General features: G+C 45.3%; 1 protein-coding gene across 1 annotated transcript; it reads left to right on the plus strand.

Annotated features, from left to right (window-relative positions):
* The first annotated feature begins 433 nt into the window (after positions 1-433).
* On the plus strand, positions 434-25,273 carry LOC115073643 (zinc finger protein 658-like). The gene is made up of 7 exons (XM_029572243.1): positions 434-639; positions 11,671-11,797; positions 14,721-14,834; positions 15,274-15,387; positions 17,341-17,433; positions 21,223-21,330; positions 23,191-25,273. The coding sequence occupies exons 1-7, from the start codon at positions 616-618 to the stop codon at positions 24,402-24,404; spliced, it is 1,794 nt and encodes a 597-aa protein (XP_029428103.1). The 5' UTR covers positions 434-615; the 3' UTR covers positions 24,405-25,273.
* Positions 25,274-27,055: the final 1,782 nt, after the last annotated feature.

A 27,055-nucleotide genomic window follows, 5' to 3' on the forward strand; every position in this document is an offset into this window, starting at 1 on the left:
ATTGGCAGTGGAGTTTGCATAAAATATGTGCCTACAACTGAGGATTGAACAACTGTGCACGCACCTTTTTATTGGCCCCCATAGGCAGGTGCCGAATGCTCTGGCTGCAGCAGAGACCCAGGGGTATGCAAGACAGAGCAAGTCATGAGCCTTGCGGTATTTTCTAATAAGGACTGACCCCAGGGAGACGCGGAGCACCTATTGCAGCCGTTGATGTGTTTTTCATAATGATTTCCCTATAAACAGCAGAAGTCATCCATATATGCAACAAGCCCAAACCAGCTCTCTGACTTATTTCTCTGGAGCAATCGGGGATCTCTGCAGTTCTACCTTAAGCAAAGCCGGCAGGCTCTGCCCCGGCGTGCGGAGGAAGGACTCTGCGCATGCTCTGTTGCTCTTTCTGTAGTGTGCGAGGCTGCAAATAGCAAGAAAAGCTTGGAAAGAAAGGCAGAGCCGCAGATCTGGCTGGCTGCAGAGGTGAGAGAGAAGGGGCTTTATCGGAGACTCTCCGGAATCAGCTAGGCCTGGCTTATTCATGTTTCTCAGCATCTGATCAGGAAAGGGGAAAATTTTCAGTCCGAATCCATCCCTTACAGCTGCAGAATTCAGAGGGAAATGTCTGTCCTGGGTTCTGATCAGGTAAGACATCTTTCTCCTAGTCAAAGCTTAAAGGAACATTTGTTTCCCTGTGTAGCTCTTCCAGCCTTCCCTCCTCACAGCACAGTGCAAGGATGTTGAAAAGAGCCGAGCTCTCGTCATGCAATAATTCACTGGAAAGTTGATCTCCCTGACGGAGTACCTGTGATGGAGAGGAGGAGGGACAGAGGGAGGAAGAGAAGACTGGTGATGGAGAGGGGATGAAGACTGGAGATGTGCGGAGGGGCAGGGACTAGAGAGAGGAAGCAGGGGATGCAGAATTTTGGGGGCTGGGAGGGCGAAGCCAGTCAAGCTCCATCTATATCCCTTCCCGCTCATCTTTTCCCCACCTCTCTCTCCCCCTGCCTCTCTCTTTCCCTTATCTCCTCCCTTTCTGTTTTCCTTTCTCCCCCATCTCTCCCAGCCAAGGCCGAGTCTGCCCAGCAGCAGTTACAAGACTCTCCTCTTACCATGCTGTTTGGCAACAGGAGGAGAAGAGTGGCAGTATCTTGGGCCCTGTCTTCCCTTCTCCTGCTCTGCTGCCTCCAACTGTGGGGCTGTACAGAGCCTGAACTACTGCAGAGGGGGGAAGACGTGACCCAGAGTACTGCTCTTCTCCTCCTACTGCCCCCCTAAGCGTGGGAGGCAGTTTAAACGCTGCTGCCTGCCTGGCCAGGCCCTGGCTTTCCCACTGCGATTCTGCAGGGGTCAGACAGTTCCCCATGGGAAGAGCCAGATTTTGTGTCCCTTCCCACAGGATCACTGTGCTAGGGCCATGGCCTCTGTGGCGCATCTCGTTCCAACGCCTGTGATAGAGAAAAAGAATGAAGGAGGACTTGGGATAGATGACCGGGGGGGGGGGGGGGAAAGAGGACCAGGTATAGAGTGACAGGAGAGAAGAGCTGGGTTGGGGGGGTGGGAGAGTTTAGAAGGGGAAGAAAGTTTCTAAGGGGGCAATGAAGTGGGAAGGGAATGTGAACAGGAGGAGAGAGTGAGGGAGGAAAGGAAGAAAGAATGTGGAAAGGAAGACATGGAAGAATAGGAAGAGGAGACCAGGAAGAAGAAGAGACGAGAGCAGAAAGAGAGAAGAGAGAGTATTAAAACATCCACCATGAAGCAAAGAGACAAAGAAGGAAGAGAGAGAGAGAGCCCCAGAAAGAGGGAGGCAGCAGAGGCGGAACCAAGAGAAGATTGCTTCCCTCTTATCTCGGCTTTTTCAATCAAATTACAGACAAAAGGATTTCCTGCCTTTTTGTTTCCTGTGCTAGGTAGGCTCTTGGATATAGGGCGATAAAACATATAGAAAGGCATGATTTAATTGAACAAAGCCAGCAAAAGAAGTCTTGCCTCACCAATCTGCTACATTTTTACTGAAAGGGGTTACACTAAACATGGATAACTATCAGCCAGCGGACGTAACGTATTTGGATTTTCAGAAGCTGTTTGACAAAGTCCCGTGAGAGACTCCGGAGAAAATTAAAACATCATGGGATAGGAGGCGATGTCCTGTTGTAGATTGCGAACTGGCTAAAAGATCCGAATCAGAGAGCAGGACTAAATGGTCTGTTCTGTCAATGGAGAAGAGTAAACAGTGGAGTGCCTCAGGGATCTGCACTTGGACCGGTGCTCTATAATATATTTATAAATGATCTGGCAAAGGGAACAACAAGTGAGGTGATACAAAATTAATCCAAGTCGTTAAATCACAAGCGGATTGTGATAAATTGCTGGAGGACCGGGCATGAAATTTAATATGGACAAGTGCAAGGTGATGCACATGGGGAAAAGCAACCCACACTGTAGTTACACGATGTTAGGTTCCATATTGGGAGCTACCACCCAGGAAATAGATCTGGGCATTGTCATGACAGTACTTTGAAATCTTCGTCTCAGCTTAAGGCAGTGGTGAAAAAAGCAAACACTGTTAGGAATTAATAGGAAGGGAATGGAGAATATAACAGAGAATGTCATAATGCCTCTGTGTCGCTCCATGGTGAGACCGCACCTTGAGTACTGTGTGCAGTTCTGGTTGCAGCATTTCCTCTTTCACATCGGGCTAGAAGTCTTGTTCTGAATTCTCTTTAAAGTAGATAGCAACTCGATCTGTGTAGGTTCAAGGGAAAGGGGAGGTGGAATAGAATAATTATCTTACTAGCTTGGTGTACAAGAGTACCACATTTAGCTAGTTCTCAGCTAATGGACTTATCGGGGGAGGCTTAAAACGTTTATAGATACAGATAATCTGTTATTGTCTATGATGGTAATGTTTGGGAGTAAGAGAATGCTATGTTATGGTATGAATATGTTACTGGGTGTTTATGCTGGATTTGAACTAAAAAGATACTACAGAACTAGAAAAGATAAAGAAGGGCGATCAACATGATAAAGGGATTGGAACGATTCTCCATGTGAGGAAAGGCTAAAGAGATTAGGGCTCTGCAGCTTGGAGGAGATGATATACAGTATTATCTGAAATCCAAAAAAGGCTGGACAACTCTGAATTATCCCACTATCCACCTTCTTAGAGAGCCACCATAAAATAAATAGTAATATTGACGAGAGACCTTCATACACACAAAACCAGCTCATATATTGAAATTGTAGCCTGATGTTTGTGATGTGTAATCCTTGGTCTCCATTCAGTCAATATCCTTTCTTGTATATTTTTTTAAATTGGTCAAAAATTCAGGTAATGATGCTTGAATCCATTTAACTTGCACAGCCAGTGGACGATGCCTCATCTCGACACAGATCCATGTTTCGAAGGTTAAATCTGCTTCAGGAGTATCTATGCTGGACGCGGCTGCTTCTGATGGCGTTTCCTGAAAACGGAAGTTAAACTACCCAGTCGAATCGGTGATAATAATAAAACATATAAAGACCACCTGGCTCCATTCAGAAGTGCCCTTGTGTGAAGCTTCACTTAATGGATACGTCCAGCAAAACCTTCGCAAATTACTAAAAATATAACGCTCCCCCTCGACTTATACTAGGCTGGACAATTCAACCTCTATTTTCATTCCCATTGGCTGTGGTAGATCACAACATATAGATCAAATACTGTCCCCTTATAGTGAGAACAGTCTCTCTATTCCTACCTTGCTTATTAGGCTTAATTTATTTAATATAATCGTCATGGGATGCCTGGCTGGGGTTAGGATACACCCCTATAGAATACAATTCCTGAAGCCCTAGGACTTAGAGTCACACACATTTTTAAAACAATCCTAAAGTCATTTTTGCTAGGACTGATTTTTGACCGACTCTGCTTTTACTTCATTACTGATTCTGCAGGCAACTTGAATATAAATTTGAAGATGGCTATTTTTGTTATAAATAGTAATTGTCATAGGCTTTGTGAACGTTTGTTTAAAATATGTTTTAAAATGTGTTATTGTATCAATTATGTATTGTTTCTTGGCTTTGGTATAAGCGGTTATTAAATTGTAATAACTACAAATATACCCCCACAGGTGTGGAACAGGACTGCAGGGCTGGACAAGGACTGTTTCTGCCTAGCCAGCCCTCTCCCCCGCAGGTGGAGCCCTTGGGTTCTGGGGGTCCGTAGGGCTTAGCTGGACAGCTTGGAGAAGGCAGAGCAGGCACAAGCTGGAACTGAGTTCTGGCACAGGCTGAATGTTGTGAGGAGAGACAGACTGGAAGCAGAGGTCTGGGGATGGAACAGGCAGGGAGCTGCGGACCTGGATACTGGAACAGGTTGGACAGAATTCTAAGGGACAAAGACTAGATGCAGACACAGGCTTGGACAGAACTGGAGATGGACACAGGCTTGGGCAGGATACTGAGTAGAGACTGGGATTGGATCCAGACTGGGGAAAGGCAAGGCAATAGCAGGGTAGGAAAATGGATACTAGAAACTGGACTGGGCAGGGCAGGACAAGACCAGACAAGGGCAAGACGTGACAGGACAGGATAAAGAACACGGAGGCCCAAAGGCAGCAATACAGAAGGCCCATAGGTCGCTAAACATAAAGCTCGGAGGCCACTAGGCAAGGTAAAGCCTGAATAGACCACAAGACAAGAAGCAAGATACAAGAAAGCCCGGAGGCCACAAGGCAAGGAGAGGCCTAGATAAGCCACAAGACAAGAAGCAAGGTAACAACAGGCTGAACCAAGGCATGGAGAACCTGTGAAACCTTGACAATAATCCACTTAAAAATCAGAAAGCCCACAGGGGCTTGTAATTTCCCAGTATGAATGCATCTGTGATGTTCAGTAAGTCTAGCTTTTATGGAGTACAGATCACTACATAGATGAGGGCAGATGTGACAGATCTATAAAAATCATGAGTGTTGTGGATTGGGTAAATAGAAATTGGTTGTTTGCTCTTTCAAAAAATAAAAAAAGACTAGGGGACAGTATATAACGTTACTAAGTACTAGGGATGTGCATTCATCCTGGTTTGGCCACCTCGAAAAACGAAGGGAATTTTCCTGAAATTTCGGGAAAATTCATTTTTCGGGGTTAGCACACGCTAACTCCCCGTTAGCACGCACTAACCCCAAAATTCGGGGCGGCCAAATAAAAAAAAAAAGGCCCAAACCGCAGGAAAACCAAATTTCCTGCGGCGGGCCGATAACTAAGGCCAAACCAAAAGGTTTGGCCGAATCACATCCCTACTAAGTACCACATTTAAAAGAAATCAGAGAAAATATTTTTTTCACTCAATGTACACTTAAGCTCTGTAATTCATTGCTCGAGGATGTGGTAAAAGCAGTTAGTATAGTTGGATTTAAAAAAGATTTGGACAAGTTCCTGGAGGAAAAGTCCATAAACTGTTATTAACCAGATGGACTTGAAGAAAGCTACTGCTTATCTTTGGGCGTAAGCAGCATGGAATCTATTGATTATATGTGTTGTGGGTACGCGGGTGGCGGACCCATCTCTGGTGATTTCATGTACCCTTGGGCTATGACGCAGCTGCAGAGGAGCTCTGATTAGCACCAAGGCAGGTGACGAGTGTCTAAGCATGGGCTGGTATTGCTAGAAGTATTGGAAGTAGCGCCCTGGCCACTGCCAAACCTGTACACAGCAGAGAGACCCACAACGCAATGTGGTCTCTCAATAGCCCTTTCGGACCTGCCACACGGGAGCAGCAACTGTGACAGGATGGACAGTGGTTGAAGGACAAAGACATCGAACAAGACAAAGACTTGAAGTGAGACAAGACTCTGGATACGTGGAGTGGAACGACACTCTGGATACATGGAGAGACGAGACTCTGAACACGTAGAGAGAAAGGAGATTCTGGATACGTGGAGTAAAATGAGACTCTGGTCACTTAGAGAAAGAAACTCAGGAATGTCATGAGTTGCTTGAAGAGTACTGAGTTGGTACTGCACATCACGTGTCCTACACATCCTAGCCAGACTGGTCCCAGACCACGCAGGCAGCGTGCCCTACACAGCTGGGTAGGCTGGTCGTGGACCATGCTAGTGGATCCCCACTCGAGTTGCTTGCAGAATGCTGAGTCAGTACTACACATCACGCGCCCTACTCAGCCAATGAAGATAGGTCACGGACCACGCTGGTGGTTCCCCACACAGGATGAAAGGAAGATGAAGTGAAGACTCTGACGAAGCCTGGACCAAGCGCGCCCTGCACAGCCAATCAAGGCCAGACAAGGACCATGCCGGAACGGAACGGAGAATAGAGTTCATTCATGGAGTGGAGGCAAGTAGAAGATTCAGAGGATCCAGACAGGGTTGAAGATTCGAGGGAATGCCTCTGTGATGAAGTCAGGATAAGGAAGATAAAAGCTGGAACCTCTTGGAGACTTGCATTGCCATGAAGAAGGAAGGTCATCCGGAAAAAGGAGACATCAAGATGTGAAGACATCTGACGGATGAACATCAGGAACATCTGGAACACAGAAGCTTGACGAGACGAGAGACCAGGAGAAGACGAAGACATGGGATCCCACATAGAATGAAGGGCCTTGAGAAGCTGGACTACAGAGGACTGGCTTCTTGCGAAGGCAAGGAAGGAATGAAAGCTGGACATTTTTATACTGCAGGAAAGGTGGCTCCCTTGAAGACATCACTAAAGGACCACTCCCTCACTGTCCCTTTAAGAAGGAAGAGGCAGCACAGCTTCGCCCCTTAGGAGAAGGTGCAGGACCTTGGACAGCGGCCCTGATACAACTATGTGAGGAAGCAGGAGAAGGAGCAGGCCCGACAATACAGGCGGCTTCCTGCCGCTGAAGAGCACCTGGAGAGGTGCCCCAGGAGAGGTCGGGGATGCAGGTCCTTTTCCCCACTGAGGATCAGAGGTAAGGCTGGTGGTCTCCGGGCCCCATGAGGAGTAGCAAAGCGGCCTCCTGGCCTCTTGAGGTACCAAAGCGCGGCTCCGGCTGCATGGGGAATACTTTGGCGGCCTCCGGGCCGCTTGGAGTGAAGTAGCGGAGCAGTGGGGGCTGCGGGTTGGCAGCGCTGACGGTGGCTCCATGCTGCATGAAAGGAGCATGGGCGGCCTCTGGCCGCGGGAGAAGGGAAGAAAAGGGTGGAGAGATGGCCTGTGGCTCCTGCTACAGGCAGGTTCGTAACAATATGGGTATCATTATCTGGATTGGCCACTGTCAGATATGGGACACTGGGCTGGACTCTTGGTCTGACCTAGTGTTGCAGTTTTTGTGTTATCTGTCCTCATCCACCTCTGTAGTCACTGGTGTAAATAAGGTATTTTTCTGGAAGGACAAAAGTCTGCATTGTGCTAAAACTTTCCCTATTAAAAATTGCTTTATTTTAGTAGATCTGTAACCTACTGGAGCTTTATCTTACTGCAAGAGGCCATATAACAAAGTTTATTGAACACCCATTGGTTAAACACAGCTATTAGAGTCCATGTTCCACAAAGAGCTGGACAGAGATCTGATTGAAGACTGGACAGAGATCTGATTGAAGACATCCATAAGATAGGCAGGAAGGGAGAAGTGGTGATCGTGGGTGACTTTAATATGCCAGATGTAGACTGGAAAATCCCATCTGCAGAAACTAAAAATAGTAGAGCAATAATGGATGCCATGCAAGTATCTTTGTTCAAAAAAATGGTGTTGGAACCCACGAGAGAAGGTGCTATACTCGACTTATTGCTCAATAATGCAGATAATGTCTCAGATGTCCAGGTGGGCGCCCACCTCAGCAGCAGTGATCATCGAACGGTATGGTTTAATATCACTAATAGAATAGGGAAAAGAACCACAAAGACCCGAGTTTTACAGTTCAAAAACACAGACTTTGAGGAAATGGGAAAGTACCTGGAGGAAGAACTTAAAGGATGGGAGAACGAGAGAGATGTGGATCAGCAGTGGACCAATCTAAAAGGAGCAATCACCAAGGCAACTGCTCTATATGTTAGAAACATAAAGAAAAGCAAAAGAAAATTGAAACCTATCTGGTTCTCAAAGGAGGTGGCTGACAAAATTAAAGCTAAAAGAACAGCATTCAAGAAATATAAAGGATCCCAAAGGGAGGAGCACAAAGAAGAATATTTGTATCAACTGAGGGAGACGAAGAAAACAATCAAGTTGGCAAAAAATCAAGCAGAAGAGAGGATTGCCAAGGAGATAAAAAATGGTGACAAAACATTTTTCAGATACATCAGCGAAAAGAGAAAGGTCCAAAGTGGTATAGTGAAATTGAAAGGTGGTAATGATCAATGTGTGGAGACAGACGAAGAAATGGCAGAAATATTAAACGAATACTTCAGCTCTGTGTTCACTAAAGAAGACCCTGGAGAAGGACCATCTCTACACAACAAGAAACTGGAGGGAAGTGGAATAGATGAAAATCCTTTTACAGTAGAAAATGTGTGGGAAGAGCTAAAGAACCTGAAAGTGGACAAAGCCATGGGGCTTGATGGGATTCATCCAAGGATATTGAGGGAGCTCAGAGATGTTCTGGCGGGTCCGCTGTGTGACCTGTTCAATAGATCCCTAGAAACGGGAGTGGTGCCGAGAGATTGGAGAAGAGCGGTGGTGGTCCCGCTTCACAAGAGTGGGAACAGGGAGGAGGCTGGCAACTACAGGCCGGTTAGCCTCACTTCGGTGGTGGGAAAAGTAATGGAGTCTCTGCTGAAAGAGAGAATAGTGAACTATCTACAGTCCGGAGAATTGATGGACCAGAGGCAACATGGATTCACCAGGGGAAGATCCTGTCAGACAAATCTGATTGACTTTTTTGACTGGGTAACCAAGGAATTGGATCAAGGAAGAGCGCTCGATGTCATATACTTGGATTTCAGCAAAGCTTTTGATACGGTTCCGCACAGGAGACTGGTGAATAAAACGAGAAGCTTGGGAGTGAGTGACATGGTGGTGACCTGGATTGCAAATTGGTTGACGGACAGAAGACAATGTGTGATGGTAAACGGAACCTTCTCTGAAGAGAGAGCGGTTTTAAGTGGTGTACCACAAGGATCGGTGTTGGGACCGGTCCTGTTCAATATCTTTGTGAGCGACATTGCGGACGGGATAGAAGGTAAGGTTTGTCTTTTTGCGGATGACACTAAGATCTGCAACAGAGTGGACACGCCGGAAGGAGTGGAGAGAATGAGACGGGATCTAAGGAAACTGGAAGAGTGGTCGAAGATATGGCAGCTGAGATTCAATGCCAAGAAGTGCAAAGTCATGCATATGGGGAGCGGAAATCCGAATGAACTGTATTCGATGGGGGGGGAAGGCTGACGTGCACGGAGCAGGAGAGGGACCTTGGGGTGATAGTGTCTAATGATATGAAGTCTGCGAAACAATGCGACAAGGCGATAGCAAAAGCCAGAAGAATGCTGGGCTGCATAGAGAGAGGAATATCAAGTAAGAAAAGGGAAGTGATTATTCCCTTGTACAGGTCCTTGGTGAGGCCTCACCTGGAGTACTGTGTTCAGTTCTGGAGACCGTATCTACAAAAAGACAAAGACAAGATGGAAGCGGTACAGAGAAGGGCAACCAGGAAGGTGGAGGATCTTCATCGCATGACGTACGAGGAGAGATTGAAGAATCTAAATATGTACACCCTGGAGGAAAGGAGGAGCAGAGGTGATATGATACAGACTTTCAGATACTTGAAAGGTTTTAATGATCCAAAGGCAACAACAAACCTTTACCATAAGAAAAAAATCAGCAGAACCAGGGGTCACGATTTGAAGCTCCAGGGAGGAAGATTCAGAACCAATGTCAGGAAGTATTTCTTCACGGAGAGGGTGGTGGATGCCTGGAATGCCCTTCCGGAGGAAGTGGTGAAGACCAGAACTGTGAAGGACTTCAAAGGGGCGTGGGATAAACACTGTGGATCCATAAAGTCAAGAGGCCGCCAATGAAGAGTAGGTGACTCGCCAGAATGATGGCTTCTGCCTGGAGACAATACCCTTATTCAATAAACATACACATGGTTACTGTGACTCCAACATCACTCTAAGCTTCAACAGCAAGAGGAAATGTGGAAAAAAGGATTTGCACTCACAAAGACGGGAGTAGCTGGCTTGTTACGGCGGTTACTACCCCAAACCAAATATCCAAATTACTACCTCCACCTTCCTCTATTCCTGATGCCTTTCAACTAGCTTGATCACTCCATTCTTATACTTCACTTTCAATGCATATCCAGCATAGTTCTCTGCTTCAACAGCAGGGGAGAAGAAAAACTGTTACTTCACACATCCAGCAGAGCTCTCTGCTTAAACGGCAGGGGAGAAGAAAAAAGGGTTCGCACTCACAAAGCGGGGAGTAGCTGGCTTGTTACGGCGGTTACTACCCCAAACCAAATGTACCTGATACTTCACTCTCGACGCATATCCAGCATGGCTCTCTGCTTCAACGGCATGGGAGAAAGACTGATACATCACGAATTTCCAGCATAGCTCTCTGCTTCAACGGCAGGGGAAAAGAAAAAACTGATACTTCACGCATATCCAGCATAACTTCAACGGCAGGGGAGAAGAAAAAAGGATTCACACTCACAAAGCGGGGAGTAGCTGGCTTGTTACGGCGGTTACTACCCCAAACCAAATGTGCCTGATACTTCACTTTCGATGCATATCCAGCATAGCTCTCTGCTTCAACGGCAGGGGAGAAGATAAACAACCAATAAGGGCTGTATAACATAATCTGGGTAAAAACAAATAAGCATGGGTGTAGCTTGCTTATTGCGGCGGTTACTACCCCTACTACCTCTAACTAATCAAGCTAGATATTTCACTTGGATGCAGCTCCATCACCGCTCTCTACATTAATGGCGGGGGTGGAAGGGAATTAGAACCAAGAGCTAAGAGAAACAGATAAGTATGAGAGAAGAAATGAGGGAAGCTTGCTGGGCAGACTGGATGGGCCATTTGGTCTTCTTCTGCCGTCATTTCTATGTTTCTATGTTTCTATAAATTTACGTTCTGCAAATAAGGGCTTATTATCTCTACCCTCTGTACACTTGCACACTTGAACCAAGTGAGGGAGAGCGCATAATTATTGGCTGGTTTAAAATCTGGAACATGCTACCAACTTTTCTAAGACTTGTGACCAATTTTAGAAAGTTTAAGCGTGATTTAAAAACTTGGCTTTTTAGTGAGGCATACACAGTTTGAGCTTACTCTGCTTTATGCTCTTATTCTATATTTTATACCTTTTACTGTTTTAGTCTGTTTCTGATTGTTTCTAATGATAATTTTATTTTATTTTTTTACCTTTGTTTTTATTTTTTTAGTACATTGTTAGGCCTTGATTCCACATTTTATTGTAGTTATTAGGATTGTGTAACACTTATTTTTTGTACTCTCTTATTATCGTTATCATGGGATTTATTTTTTTATGAACTTTTAGGCTGCACTTTTTTTATATTTATCTTTAATAGTTCTGATTTTATGAGAAGAATGTTATGATTGTATTTGTTTTTGTATCATCGATTGTTTCTTTTTATTATGTTGTGAACCATTGCAATGGCTTATCTTAGTGACAATATATAAAACCAAATAAATAAATACATTGAAGCTGGAAGGAGAGGGCTGAGGGTGTCCTGTTTGCTGTTCTAGGCATCGGTCACATTCATTGACGTTGCTGCTTATTTCATGGAAGTGGAGTGGGACAGTTTGGGAGAATGGCAGAAGGAGCTGTACAAAACAGTCATCAAGGAGATACATAGCATCCTAACGTCACGGGGTAAATATGCCTTTTCTATCATCTACCACCCATAGACACAAAGCAGAATGGTTGTTACCACTTTGTCAGGGCTGGGATACTCGCAGGTGTCATATCCCATGGGTTTGTAAAAATTTGTGGCCCAGTACCTGAAATCATCCTGAGGCCAACAGGAGTTGTCCAAGCCAGCAAGCCAGGACTGGCAAAAGATGCTGCTTGTGCCACCTGGGCTCAGGGACAGGGGCCACTGGAGAGAGGCTGAGTGAGAAGAATGGCAAAAAGTGAAGAGTCTTAAAAAAAGCAAACATAAAACATGCAAAAAAGTAGTCAAAAACAAACTGAATAGAAGCCAAAAAATTGTTATTGTGAGAGAAAATTGCTACTAGCTCCTAAATAAATTTGCCTGGTAACAGATTTCAGAGAATTTTTCCACTCTACATTTTGTATTTTCTCTTACCAAAGGTTGCCAGCTGGGCATGAAATAGACTGATACAGTCCTGGTTTTACCCTATTGCCTGCACGAGCATCTAGTTTGTATTTTCACCTCAATTTCCCTCAGAAAATTACAGATATCTGTGTAAATTGGGGTTTAGCCTGTTCTGTATGAAGTGGCCACAAAATAGAGGCGCTGCCACAAATCACGTATCATGATCAACCCCAACCATACAAGCTTTCTTATTCGACCACATACAGAGTTCCATCGCTCGCTATCCACCCCCACTATCTCAGAGAATGACCCGCCACGGACCAATCACGAGGCAGCCACAAAGTTGCTTGGCTAAAGGACACAAAAGTCACCATATAATAGTTGTTAATCTCTTAGTAAAAATTATTAACCTCAATGTAAAAAGTTACTAATCGCACTGTAAAAAGCTATTAAGTTCACTGTACAATGTATAATGATACACAATGTTACAAAGCTCAACAAAAGTCACTGTAAGAAGTTACTAAGTTAATTGTAAAGACACTAAACCCTCTACACAATGCATAATGACTCATGTTACAAAACTCATTGTAAAAAGCTACTAATTTTATTGTTAAAAGTTACTAACCTCATTGTAAGAAGCTACTAAGTTCACTGTGCAAAGTATAATGATTTTAAAAAGCCACTAAACCCACTATGCAATGTATAATGACACATGTTACTAAACTCAACAGAACTCAGTATAAAAAGCCACTAATTTTATTGTAAAAAGTTACTAATCCTATTTCTATTGTAAAAAGTTACTAACCTCAATGTATGAAGCTACTAAGGTCACTGTACAAAGTATAACAATACATAATGTCAAAGCACAATAAGCTAGCAAAGCTCCAATGCAAATCAGGAAGTCTATACCAATAGACCCCTCCGCTACTTTGTAAACCAGTGTGATATGTACGATGAACATCAGTATAGAAAAGCAAAAAGCAAAAACAACAAAACAAATTTATTGCAAAATCACATCAAATAAGGGAGGAATGTAAATTTAGTGAAGCCTTGAGGTAAGATACTAGTGTGCAACACAATGGTGTTAAAAAGCGAAAGGGGCATCAATCAGAAGGTGGGAACCATTTTAAAAATTTGACATTGGCCAATGCTTCAGCTACTCTTGCATCAGGGGCGTTCAAGGTATAAACTCTGTCCACTTAACTGCAAATGAGCTCTCTTCGGACTTTCAGCACACAAAGTCAAGAAGAGTCTGAAACCTGACCGGTGTGCAGCCAAAACTCAGTTTTAAATCCTAGCTGCAAGCGACATAAGAACATGCCATTCTGGGTCAGACCAAGGGTCCATCAAGCCCAGCATCCTGTTTCCAACAGTGACCAATCCAGGCCATAAGAACCTGACAATTACCCAAACACTAAGAAGATCCCATGCCCGACGTTGTCAGGGCATGACATAATGTGTCGGTGATCAGAGTACGAACCTCAAAAGGGATGTCCATGAGGGAACAAACAACAGGTGACGTCAACAGGGCATCACCTGCTACAATGGCAGCCAAAGAGTAGACATTGATGACCAAGAAGAAAGCTCCAGCTGAGAAAAAAGAAATAAAAAATGTCTAATGAATGGATCTGACAAATCTGTACACTCACACTGCTGAGGATCCGGAGAGAGCACATTTACAGCAAAGTTAGGTGGACGGAGTTTACACTTTTTACCCTGCTGATGCAGGAGAAGCCTGTTTTAACTTCATTGTGTTACACACTAGTGCCCTGTCTCAACACTTTACATCAAATAAGGGAGGAGTGTAAGTTTAGTGAGTGTACGATGTGGTGCCGGTTGGCAGCCCCCCCTCAGGTCCCCTTGTCTGGGGGTTGGCAGGGGGCGTGCAGAGCGTAGAGGTGAAGTTTCCGTTTTTGTTCATCTCGCTTTGGCGAGTCATTTCACCATCCCCGCTGGCAGGTGTGTCCTGCAAGTTAAAACCTTTTTATGTGTTACAGTAGACGCTTTATATAACAGCTGGAAGCTGTCTCTCTTCTCTACGACAAAAGCTGGCACAGGGGAACAGGAGGGAGCCTTCTCCTCCCCGATTCCCGCCTGAGACCCACGACTTCTGCATAAGGGCCTGCTCCGTTTAGCTCTGCCCTAGATAACGTCATTGTGCAATGTGTAGCCTCTATGGGGCGTAACCAGATGTCACTGGTCAAATATCCCCCCTGTCTCCCTCTCACTTGCCTCAAGATAGAAAACCCAAATCCTGGACTATAAATAAGGCTTACTGGAATGGTTCTGGGACCTCCTTCACCAGGGGAAGGAGAGAGCAGGCTGGCAGAGAAGATGGACAATTGTGATGCTTCATCCAGGAGGAAATGACTTCTAGGTTTAATATAAAGTTAGTGTCGGGCCACAACAGTCTGATCTCACTAGATTTTGACTCGCAGATAAGCACACCACCTCAGAACAACAGGTGAAGCTCTTCAAATACAAATTGAAATGTAATTTTGCTCTTTTTATTGACAGGATATTCAATTGTTAATCCTGATGTTATATTCAAGATTAAGAAGGCAGATGAGAAATATCTCACTCAACGTTATGAGTGGGAAGGAAAAGAGCACACGAATGAGCCCACCATTAGTAAGTAAATAGTTTGGATTTATATGCAGATGTGCTCACTAAATTTTACAAGCAACATAGTCTACAGACATGAAGTGATGGACTGCGGACACACCAGAATACAAGAAAATACAATACAAAAATACTCCTCTTCAGACCCCACAACCCCTTATCCCCTTCCAAGCTCCCACCCAGACGTTGTTAGAGAAGGAAGAGGCTCGAGGGGCTCAAAGCCCAGATAAGGAAGCGCTAGAAAAGCACAGTTAAGCAGGGCCATTCAATAGTTGGCTTCTTGCTCTAGCAGGCAGAGTGTAGATTTTGGATGCAAAGGGTTTTGCATTTTCCGAGCACAGAAGATGCTTCATTAACATCAAACGTGGAGGCTTGAAATGCATTTCCTAACCTGTCATCCACAGGACTTCGGTGAATCCTTCTGAACATATTTGTTTTCTCCTCACAGGCCTTCCGATTGTGACGTCTGTGTTCTCGCTGAGCATTAAACAGGAGGAGGATCTGCCCTTCATGTGTCGTCCAGAATCAGAGTCGGCTGAAGCGATTCACCCTCCTGTAACAGGCAAGTATTAAAATTGCCCCCAGACATCTTTACTGTGCTCAGTCGGTGCCATTTTCTCTTTCAGCACTGGGAGAGCTAAAGGCCATCATCCTCTCTTTTGCCCCCTTCCCTACTTTGGATGGTGTGTGCATGGGGATAGGTGACCCGGGGTATGATCCGCAAGTTCTTTCGGCCAAGGTTTACCTCTTTTGGATCCTCGCACTATGATACCTTGTTCTAGTGTATTTCCTCTAAAAATAGTTTGCTTCTGGTGCATTAATTCAGGTGGGGAATTTAAGCCTCTGTCATATATCCTGTCTCTTCTTTCCTCTGGGGTACATGAGGGTCCTTAAGTCTCATCTCATAGGGATATTCTCTCTAGACTTCCTGCCTTTTGTATACTTTTCAGATTTATGGCCTCTAAAACTAGTCACAGTATTCTAGGTAAATTCTAACCCTTGCCCTGTACAGAGGCATGATCACTCTTAATTTTCTATTCATGCCTCTTCCTATGAAATCTACCATCATAGAAATGAAACATAGAAACAACAGCAGAAAAAGGCCAATTGGCCCATCCAGTCTGCCCAGCAAGCTCCCACACTTATTTTCCCATCCTTATCTGTTTCATCAACCACCAAGTTCAGGGCCCTTGTTGATAACTGTTTGATTCAAATTTCCTGCCATCCCCTGCCATTGATGCAGAGAGCAATGTTGGAGTTGCATCAAAGGTGAGCATAAGACTTAATGGTTAAAGGTAGTAACCGCCCCATCAAGCAAGTTACCCCAATGCTTGGTTACCCAGCCTGCACAGATCAATGCCTTGTTGGATGTTGTCTGAATGTAAAACCTGTTTTCCACATTTCCCCCTACCGTTGAAGCAAAGAGCAGTGCTGTATATGTATTCAAAGTGATGTATCAGGCTTAATTGGTTTAGGGTAGTAACCACCGTAATAAGCAAGCTACCCCCACGCTTATTTGTTTACCCAGATTGTGAAGTTCAGTCCTTGTTGGTTGTTGTCTGAATGCAAAGCCTGTTTTCCACATTTCCCCCTGCCGTAACTCTGTATATGCAAAGTGATGTATCAGGCTTAATTGGTTTAGGGTAGTAACTGCCATAATAAGCAAGCTACCCCCATGCGCCTTTGTTTACCCAGATTGTGAAGTTCAGTCCTTGGTTGTTATCTGAATGCAAATCCTCTTTTCCACATTTCCCACACATCCATTGGACTCTGGCCACAAGCTTCTTGCATGTTTCATTAGCTTGAGGTTATTGGATACAGTCAGTGCTCGTCAGTATTTCAATCCCCATCATGTAATGCTCCCTCAGATTTCTGTATCCCAAATGCTAAATTATGCAGTCTTGCTGTGAATCTTAACTGCCCAGCACAAGCAGTCTGCCATGCCTTGAGTTTTCTTAAATCCCTCCTCATACCACTTTCAACCTCAGGAGTCTACATCCTGTTGATTTTAGTGTCATGGGCAAAATGGCACTAAGATTGCACACAAAGATATTGAACTGAACAGGCCCCAGGTCAGATCCTTGAGGCACTCCACTGATCATTCGTTTTTCCTCAGAGTGATCTCTGTTTACCTCCATCCTCTGCTATTGATCTTTTAGTTTCTAATCCAGGCTACAAGCTTGGGGCCCACCACCAGGCAGTTACTGTGTGGGATAGTATCTAAAGCTTTTCTGGAGATATCTATCTCTGTGGGATGGAAGAGAATATCCTGCTCTGAATATCCTGATCACCAGAGCTGTTTGTCTCTTGAGGTATGTCCACGCCATGTTAAAATGATCAGGATATTGCTAGAATTTAGGATGATGATCAGCACCGCAGCACCCTTTTTATTGCTCAACTCTGTGAGCAGTGGCTAAGAAAAGAGCAAAATTTCTGAGTTCACTTGAACTGATAACAGAGACACTGGGGTAACTTTTTTTTTTTAACATATTGTAACCCTCTTTTCTCATAACAGGCTTCCCCAATGTTAAACCAGACCTTTTAATCCGATTTAAACAAGAGGAATTCAGGACGGAGCCCCAGGGCTGTGAGGAACTGCATGAAGCAGGTGACGTAGCATGGATTAAAGCTCGGGATGGGCCGATCCAAACATTTTGTAGAAGCTGGATGCCTCCTCAGGTCCAGGCACACAGGCCGATACAGTAAAGTTCGTGGGAGAGCGGGTGAGCGCCCTCTCTCCTGGCGCGCGCACAGGGCACTGGCCTGTGCGCGCGATTCAGTAAACTAAAATATTTAAATTAGGGCCGGCGGTAAAAAGGCGCTAGGGACACTAGCGCGTCCCTAGTGCCTCTTTTTGGACAGGAGCGGCGGCTGTCAGTGGGTTTGACAAGAGACGCTCAATTTTGCCGGCGTCGGTTCTCGAGCCCGCTGACAGCCACGGGTTCGGAAACCGGACGCCGGCAAAATTGAGCGTCCGGTTTTCGAGCCGCGGGCCGAATTCAATTTTTTTTTTTTTTTTTTAACTTTCGGGACCTCCGACTTAATATCGCCATGATATTAAGTCGGAGGTCTTAATATCATGATATGACTTTCCCTGTGCTCGAAGAAATTAGCGCCTACCTTTGGGTAGGCGCTAATTTCTTAAAGTAAAATGTGCGGCTTGGCTGCACATTTTACTTACTGAATCGCGTGGGAATAACTAATAGGGCCATCAACGTGCATTTGCATGTTGCGGGTGCTATTAGGTTCGGGGGGCTTGGACGCCTGTTTTTGATGCGCTATTACCCCTTACTGAATAAGGGGTAAAGCTAGCGCGTCGAAAACGCGCGTCCAAATGCAGGCTAACAGTGCGCTCCACCGGAGCACACTGCACTGTATCGGCCTGAAAGTGAAAAAGCCATTGTAATCAAAGGCTCTGACTTCCAGCCTTTGTCCTCTGGATCATTTGTTCATTTGGGGGTAGATTTTCAAAAACGGCACTTTCGTGTACTTTTGTTGGCGATCCAGGCGCAAACAAAAGTACGCGGGATTTTAGTAGATACGCGCGTATCCGCTAAAATCCTGGATCGGCGCGCGCAAGGCTGCCTATTTCCATGTAGCCGGCGCGCACCGAGCCGCGCAGCCTGCCGCCGTTCCCTCCGAGGCCACTCCGAAATCGGAGCGGCCTCGGAGGGAATTCGCTAACGCCCTCCCCTTACCTCCCCTCACCTTCCCCTACCTAACCCACCCCCCCGGCCCTGTCTAAACCCCCCCCCCTACCTTTGTTGGGGGATTTACGCCTCCAGAGGGAGAAGTAAATCCCAGCGGGCCGCTGGCGTGCCTAGACGCGACCCGGGGCGGTTCCGGAGGGTGCGGCCACGCCCCCAGACCGCCCCGGGCCGAAACCACGCCCCCGGGCCCGCCCGCCCCCGAAACGCCGCGTCCCGCCCCGAAAACGGCACGCCGCTCGGCCCCACCCCCGACACGCCCCCCTCGGAAAACCCCGGGACTTACGCGAGTCCTGCGGCTCTGCGCGCGCCGGTAGGCCTATTGAACATAGGCGCACCGGTGCGCAGGGCCCTGCTCGCGTAAATCCGGGCGGATTTACGCGAGCAGGGCTCTTAAAATCCGCCCCTTGATGTCTATTTTCTTCCGCTTTTGGTTTCATTTTCCTGTTCCTCTTTTTTGTTTTTGCCTTTTGATCCTTTCCCTCTCTCATTCTCCACCAGCACTTTACTCCAGCCTGCCTCTTTCCCCAGAGGCACCTCCCTTCTCCCGTGGTTTCTCTCCTCTGTCTCTCTGCCCCTCCCTTTGTCTTCCTTCATCAGCTCCTATGAAAGTTTTCATCCTCCTGATTTCTGACCTCCCACCCCCCCTCCCCACCTCTCTTCCTCCTCCTCAGCTCATTATGGGGCGGATTTTAAAAGGCGCGCGAATAGCCTACTTTTGTTTGCGCTCCAGGCGCAAACAAAAGTACGCGTATCTGCTAAAATCCTGGATCGGCGCGCGCAAGGCTATCAATTACGTATAGCCGGCGCGTGCCGAGCCGCGCAGCCTACCCCCGTTCCCTCCAAGGCCGCTCCGAAATCGGAGCGGCCTCGGAGGGAACTTTCCTTTGCCCTCCCCTCACCTTCCCCTCCCTTCCCCTACCTAACCCACCCACCCGGCCCTGTCTAAACCTGTCTAAACCCCCCCCCTTACCCCGCGCGCCAGCGGGCCTCCTGCGCGCTGGGCCGCGACCTGGGGGCGGGTACGGAGGGCGCGGCCACGCCCCCGGACCGCCCCGGGCCGTAGCCACGCCCCCATACCCACCCCCAAAACGCTGCTGACACGCCCCCGAAACGCTGCGACTACCGGGCCCGCCCCCGACACGCCCCCCTCGGAGAACCCCGGGACTTACGCGAGTCCAGGGGCTCTGCGCGCGCCGGGAGGCCTATGTAAAATAGGCTTCCCGGCGCGCAGGGCCCTGCTCGCGTAAATCCGCCCGGTTTTGGGCGGATTTACGCGAGCAGGGCTCTGAAAATCCGCCCCTATGGTTCCTGCTTCCTGTGAGGCATTCAGTGCTGGCAGCTGCAGGCATGACCAGGACCGGCAGCAGCAGGGGGGGGGGTGGGGATGAAGGTAGATTTCCATATAATGGGGGCAGGAGGAGGTTGGGAGGGAGACGCTGGCAGCACCAGGACAGAAGGTTGCAGGAACACGCTGGAACTGCCGGAGAAAAGGAGCCTGGACGAAACCCTCTCCCACTCACGAGGGAGGGTGGCAGGATGGCCCCCACTGGCAGCAGCAGAAGGGATCAGTTAAGTTAGATGCTGGGTTGATTCAGGAAGCCCATACTAAATTAGATTGGTTAGACAACTGAAGCCATATTTGCACTTACAGGCCCTACAGGCAGCATTGTGATTCGCTAGCAATAAAATGTGACAGATTATGGTAATGCCCTGTTCGTAGACTTGCCCTTGAAAGCTGCAAACTGCAAATTTTGCAGAATGTGCCTGTGAGGGTGGTGATGAATAAGCCCTAGGAGAGCCAAGTCCATTCCTTTCCTTCCCAGACTCTTATTGGCTCCCTGTGGGGAACCAGGAAAAATTAAAAATCTTGGCCCTTGCTTTTTTAGTACTAACAGAAAAGGTCCCCCCTGATGTGGCTAATGGCCTGCACTGGTACATACCCGACAGGGAACCTCCTTCCAGGCGGAGGCGCCCCCTACAGGTTCCAGCGTCACGGGAACCTCCTTTCAGGCGGAGGTGCCTCCTACGGGTTCCAGCGTCACAGGAACCGCGCGTTCGAGGCGGAGGTGCCCCCTACGGGTTCCATCATTACAGCAGCTGTGTCTTGCCTGAAGTGGATCCCAGGGCTTTCTCAGTCACTGCCCCATTTTTCTTGAATAAGTTACCTCTGGAAGTCCATTAGAAGGTGAACTACTTAGCATTTCTGAAAAAGGTAAATGCTTTCCTCTTTCCAGCTCAGGCTGGGTGGCTCCAATATAAAGTAAGATCTTGATCAGGGAGGAGGATTTATATTTTCATTGAAAGTTTCAAAAAATATTTGTGTTTGTTCTTTTATTTATACTGTTATGTTTTATTTGTATTTACTGCATGTGGTGGTCCAGTGTGGATTGGGGAGGTGGTATATATACATCTTTAATTTAGTTTAAGTCTTTTTATTGAAAACATGAAAGAATATGATTCCTAAAAATCTTATAAAATAAGTAAATAAATTCTCTATCTGCGGCTACTTTCCGGACTCTAGTTTCCCAGGTGCCCTTGCTATGGCCATAGGCTCTTTCCACTGGATACCTACGTTTTTAGAGCCCACAAAATGTCCATCCTCTTGCTTGGAGCCAAATGCTGCTTTACTTGGGTCTATATTCAAGACTATTTAAAAGCTGAAGATTATTTTTCCGGTTTTGAAATAGACAGCCAAGGTTGCAGTCTTGACTCCACAGAAGAAATCCTGAAAATGGAAGAACCTCAACTTATTGAGCAGAAGGAGGGAGGCGCTAAGATGATCGAGACTAAGACAGGTAAGAGAGAGTTTCTTTTATAATAAAATGCTTGCTGTGCACAGTGGAGCTCTCCCTAACATTTGTTTTAGTACGTGCCGAGGGATTCTGTTGCTTTAAGACAGCAGGTCTGAGGTTCAGGACCTAGGGTCCAGAATGAAGCTCCAGCAGGGCTTTTCAGGGTATTTGGTATTTAGAAATTGCAATCAGAGTGAAGAGAAACACTGCAGGGAGTGGAAATGAGGATGAGATGCAAAGAACCAGCAGGATGAGATCAGGCATGGGCTTGTTTCCCCACTGTTCATAAGATTTGCCAGGCTGGCTCAGGCCAAAGATCCATCAAGCCCAGCATCCTGCCTCCAACAGTGGCCAAGCCAGATAAATACCTGGCAGGATCCCAAAGAATAGATCCAGTCATAAGCAATGGCTTCGCCAAGTCTACATGGATAATAGTGGTTTATGGACTTTTCCTCCAGGAACTTATCCAAACTCCTTTTGAGCCCATTCACAGAAACTGCTTTCAACACATCCCCTGGCAATAAATTCCACAATTTAATTGTGCGCTGAGTGGAAAAAAAAATACTTTCTCCGATTTGTTTTAAATGTGCTGTTTACTAGCTTCATGGAGTGACCCCTAGTCCAAGTACTGTTTGAAAAGGTAAATAACCATTCCCTGTTTACCTGTTCCATATCTCCTCTCAGCTGTCTCTTCTCCAGGTTGAAGAGTCCAACCCTCTTTAGTGTCACCTCATAGAGGAGCCATTTCATTCCTTTTTATCAATTTGATTGCCTTTCTCTGTACCTTTTCTTGCTCCACTACATTTTTTAGATGTGGCAAGCAGAACTGCATATAATATCGGTGTGGTTACACCATGGATCACCAGAGCGGCAATATCTCTTACATTTTATTTTGCATTCCTTTCCAAATACTACCTTGTTTGCTTTTTGACCACTGTCCATGCACTGGGCCCAGGATTTCACATGGATTCCAAGGGTGATATCTAATCTTGAACCCAGCATTATGTACCTATAAGTTGGATTATTCTTCCCTGTGTGCGTTTTGCATTTGTCCATAATAAATTTCATCTGCCATTTAGATGCCCAACCCTTTAGTCTCAAAAGATCCTCTTAACTATTCCTCACAATCGGCTTGTGATTTAACTATTTTGAAAAATTGTTTCATCCGCACATTTGATCACCTCACTCATCACTCCCTTTTCCAGGCCATTTATAAATCTATGGAAAGGCCCCCGTCCCAGAACTGAAGCCTGTTCATGTGCTGTTGTCCACCTGTGTAGGAGATAAAAGGTATGCTTGCTGTGGCGCAAGGTGTCTCCTTTTGCCCACAATTCTATGGAGGTGTTCCCAGGGCGGGGAGGTAACAGTAGAGCCGCAGGCTGAGAAGCAGGGGAGCCAGGGTTAGAATCCTGCTTCTCTCCCGTAGCCTCTCCTTTATGACCTTGGGCAAGTCACTTCATCATCTGGTGCCTCTGCAGGGCAGGGAAAGAACGATAGCACCTGAATTGTAATTTACCTCGAGCTCGGATGTGGAGCATAATCAAATCTAATCCAAGAGGGCCACTTTTCCGTGATTAAAACTCTGCCTCTTTTTGCTGGAAAAAGTACTGCAGAAAAGCAGTTTACAGATTGTTGGGCGTTCTTGTTCCCTAGACAGTTTTTAAAGGGAAAGTATGCTCATGTTTTCTCTTCAGAAATGCTGGAAAATGCATAGGGAAAAGTACCTGCAAACTTTGCAACAGCCTGTGTCATTTTGAAAATTGTGCTAGTGGAGTCTTATGCAAACAATGTGTTACTTCCCTATATCTATCTTTCTCCATAACTGTAAAATCACTGAGCATACTGTCATTTTTTATTTAACAGATGATGGATTCAGCTACAAAAGTGAGAGAGAGATAATGGGTTGTGGGCAGCAGAGGCTGGAATGGAGAGACAGAGACCCCTCAAGAGCCAGCCCGGATTCTTCCTCTCACTGTGAAGGAGGCATCATTAGAGGAAAATCAAGGAGGCTGGAAGAGAGAGCTCAAAAAGGAGACCCACCCAATATATGTACTGAACGTGAGAGCAATTCCAAATGCTACTCAAAGCTTGTACAAACTCAGGGTCTCAGTGCGCGAGAGAGACCATGTCAAAGTGCTGATACCACAAACTCACATTCTCTTGAGCACCAAGTAATGACTGAATGCAAGAGCAAGTTCACAGAGAAGTCAGTTCACAGATCTATCCAGCAATATCATAAAAGTGAGCCAAAAACTACAGATATTGAAAGTGAGAAAAGAGCCTCTAAGAAAAACATTACAGCACACAGAAACCTTTATGCGCAAAAGAAACCATTAAGATGTACTCAATGTGAAAAATGCTTTGCAGGCAGAGCTGATCTAGAATGGCATTTAAATATTCACTTAGGAGGTTCATGTCAATTTATTGGAAGTGACAAAAAGGATGCAAAGAAATCAAAACTTGGAGCAACAAGGAAACCTCATAGAGGAGAAAAGTGTTTTAAATGTAATGAATGTGAAAAATGTTTTAGATGCAGATCACAGCTTAAAATTCATCAGGTAAGTCATACAGGAGAGAAAGCATTTCAGTGCTCTCAATGTCAGAAGTGTTTCAGTCGCATAAGTAATCTGAGAATACATGAAAGAATCCATACTGGAGAGAAACCATTTAAATGTTCTGAATGTCATAAATGTTTCAGTTGCATAAGCAATCTAAGAACACACGAAAGAATCCATACTGGAGAGAAGCCATTTAAGTGTTTGGACTGTAATAGATGTTTCAGTCAGATAAGCCATTTGAGAAAACATGAAAAAATCCACTCTGTAGAGAAACCGTTTATGTGTTCTGAATGTCATCAATGTTTTAGCCACATAAGCAATCTGAGAATACATGAAAGAACCCATGCTGTAGGGAAACCATTTAAATGTTCTGAATGTCATAAATGTTTAAGTCACATAAGCAATCTGAGAAGACATGAAAGAATCCACACGGGAGTGAAGCCATTTAAATGTTCTGCATGTGCAAAATGTTTTATTCAAAATTCTGATCTGCGACGCCATGAAAGGATACATACTTAGGGATGCACAAGATCAGCATTGTTACTAGAAGGGGTCAGTGCCAAGTGACAATTCCATGGAATATATGAAGAGAGAGAGAAGATCCGCAAGTACTTAGGGATGCAATCAGAGACCAAGAAACTGTGACACAAAGATACAGAAATTTTCCCAATTTTATTGGGCGCAACTAGCCTTATAAAGAATTTCTAAGCACATATTCCTATACATCAGGGCTTCCCAAACTTGTCCTGGGGTCACCACAGCCACTTGGAATTTCAAGTTTTCCACAATGAATATGCCTGCGATAAACTTGCATACCATGGAGACTCAGTAGATGCAAATTTCTCATGTGTATTTATTGTGGGTATCCTGAAAACCAGATTGACTGTAGGACCCCCAGGACAGGTTTGAGAAGATGTTATACATATTACATCCTATGAACTCCAAGAGGAGCTCTCTTTGGCACACTGCAAGTATTAAGAAGGGAATGGGCAGTAAATTTGAGAGATTGAGATCATTCCCAGCATACTCTGGCTTACAAATGAAGGTCATTCCTGACAAGATATGCACAAAACACACAACATTAAAATGGGCTCATGAATCTGTGCTAAATATTTTAGTTAAACATTTGAGCTGAGATGACATCAGAAAAAAGGGGGAAAGAAGCATCAGAATTTGCAAAACAAGAGAAAAAAATCTCTTTAAAGAGCTGGAACAGCAAACAAGGTTAAACATAACTTAGAAAATGACAGCAGATAAAGACCCAACTGGTCCGTCCAATCTGCCCAGCAACAATTGGCAAAAGCACCAATACAATGAGCAATACAAAAAAAAAAAAAAAAAACTACTTCAGGAACCCCCCATCGATAAAAGATTTTTACAGGAATGACTAAGGAGAAGTAAATTTGATGATGAGAGATTGATAGCTGCAGCACAGGACAGCATGGTTAAAAACTGGTAAAACAGAACACATGCAGATATCAAATCCAGAAAGACACAGCAAAGTGGCACGGCCCAGCCACTGGGAAAACAGAACACATGCAGATATCAAATCCAGAAAGACACAGCAAAGTGGCACGGCCCAGCCACTGGGAAAACATTGCTGTACCAGAACACCACTGGGATCTTGTTCCTGACAGAATTGCAGAGAATGAAGAAGTTCTGATCACCTGAGACGTTCTCATTCCCACGTAAAAAGAAGTTAAACTCGATGCTAGAAAGCCAGACATTGCGGTAAAAAAAAAACCCCACCACAAAAAGGGCATTGCTGATGGAAGTGTCAGTACTAAGCGACTACTCTGTGAAATGCACGGAGAGAGAGAAGATCCTCGAGTACCAAAAGATGCAATTAGAGATCAAGAAAATGTAACACAGATAAAGAAATATTCCCAATTGCAAAAATGATCCCCACTGACCTGCTCCGTCTGGGATCCAAGGTTACGGCGCATAGGCAGGCCTGAGGCTGCCGTACACCAAAAAATGAACTGCCACACAGATTCACTCGGAGGTGTTACTAGTGTTGTGCCTCAGGGATCGGGCCCTTGGACAGGTTTTTTTTCCTCCCAACATTTTCATGAGCAACACAGCAGAAGGATTGTCGGGAAAGCTTTGTCTTTTTGCCGATAATACCAAAATCTGCAGCGGCATAGAGAGTCAGGAAGGTGTGGAAAATAGTAAGGATCTAGCAAAGTTTGAGGAATGGTCTGGATCTGACAGCTAAGATTTAATGCTAAAAAAATGCAAGTCAAATTTAGGTTGCAAAAACTCAATGGAAAAGTACAGTATTGGGGTGAAATGTTTCCACGCATGAGAAAAGAGCAGGATCTGGGGGTGATTGTATCTGATGACCTTAAGGTGGCCAAACAGATGGATAGGGGAAGACGTATTGCCCCTATAGAAGAGGATACAACTGTCTCTTTGAGGAACACAGGGAAAGACTAAAAGGACTAACTTGGACCAATGATTAAAACAAACCCTAAGATGCCATAAGGTGAAAGAACATAAGAACATGCCATACTGGGTCAGACCAAGGGTCCATCAAGCCCAGCACCCTGTTTCCAACAGTGGCCAATCCAGGCCATAAGAACCTGGCAAGTACCCAAAAACTAAGTCTATTCCATGTAACCATTGCTAATGGCAGTGGCTATTCTCTAAGTGAACTTAATAGCAGGTAATGGACTTCTCCTCCAAGAACTTATCCAAACCTTTTTTTTTTTTTTATTTATATTTTATTGGCAACTAGAACAATAACATAGCCATAGTCACTTCAAATACAAACCACTTACATGTACAAGAAATCTTTTACAATCAATGTCTTGCCATTCTTTTCTGGTTTTCCCCCCACCTCCCCCAATACCAGGCGTGCTAGCTGATATATACTCCAGGGATGGGAGCTTTAAGCTTAGCTGTCTCCATCGTGTCCCAAGGGATCCCCCCAATGTCACCAGGTCTATCCAAACCTTTTTTAAACACAGCTATACTAACTGCACTAACCACATCCTCTGGCAACAAATTCCAGAGTTTAATTGTGCATTGAGTGAAAAAGAACTTTCTCAGATTAGTTTTAAATGTGCCACATGCTAACTTCAAGAATTGCTAAGTAACCTCGGCAAGCATGTTATAATGGTCCTTATGTAGAAATAAAACAGTGTGGGCATTTAAAATATAATAGA

This window comes from Rhinatrema bivittatum, chromosome 12 (assembly GCF_901001135.1).
Source record: "Rhinatrema bivittatum chromosome 12, aRhiBiv1.1, whole genome shotgun sequence".
NCBI classification, from domain to species: domain Eukaryota; kingdom Metazoa; phylum Chordata; class Amphibia; order Gymnophiona; family Rhinatrematidae; genus Rhinatrema; species Rhinatrema bivittatum.

What these genes read in the sequence shown, in the direction of transcription:
- LOC115073643 (XM_029572243.1), top strand. Translation starts at nt 616, where the DNA reads ATGTCTGTCCTGGGTTCTGATCAG. An exon ending in GATTCACCCTCCTGTAACAG is followed by an intron (nt 15,388 to 17,340) that starts GCAAGTATTAAA and finishes TTCTCATAACAG; the next exon opens with GCTTCCCCAATGTTAAACCA. An exon ending in GATGATCGAGACTAAGACAG is followed by an intron (nt 21,331 to 23,190) that starts GTAAGAGAGAGT and finishes TTTATTTAACAG; the next exon opens with ATGATGGATTCAGCTACAAA.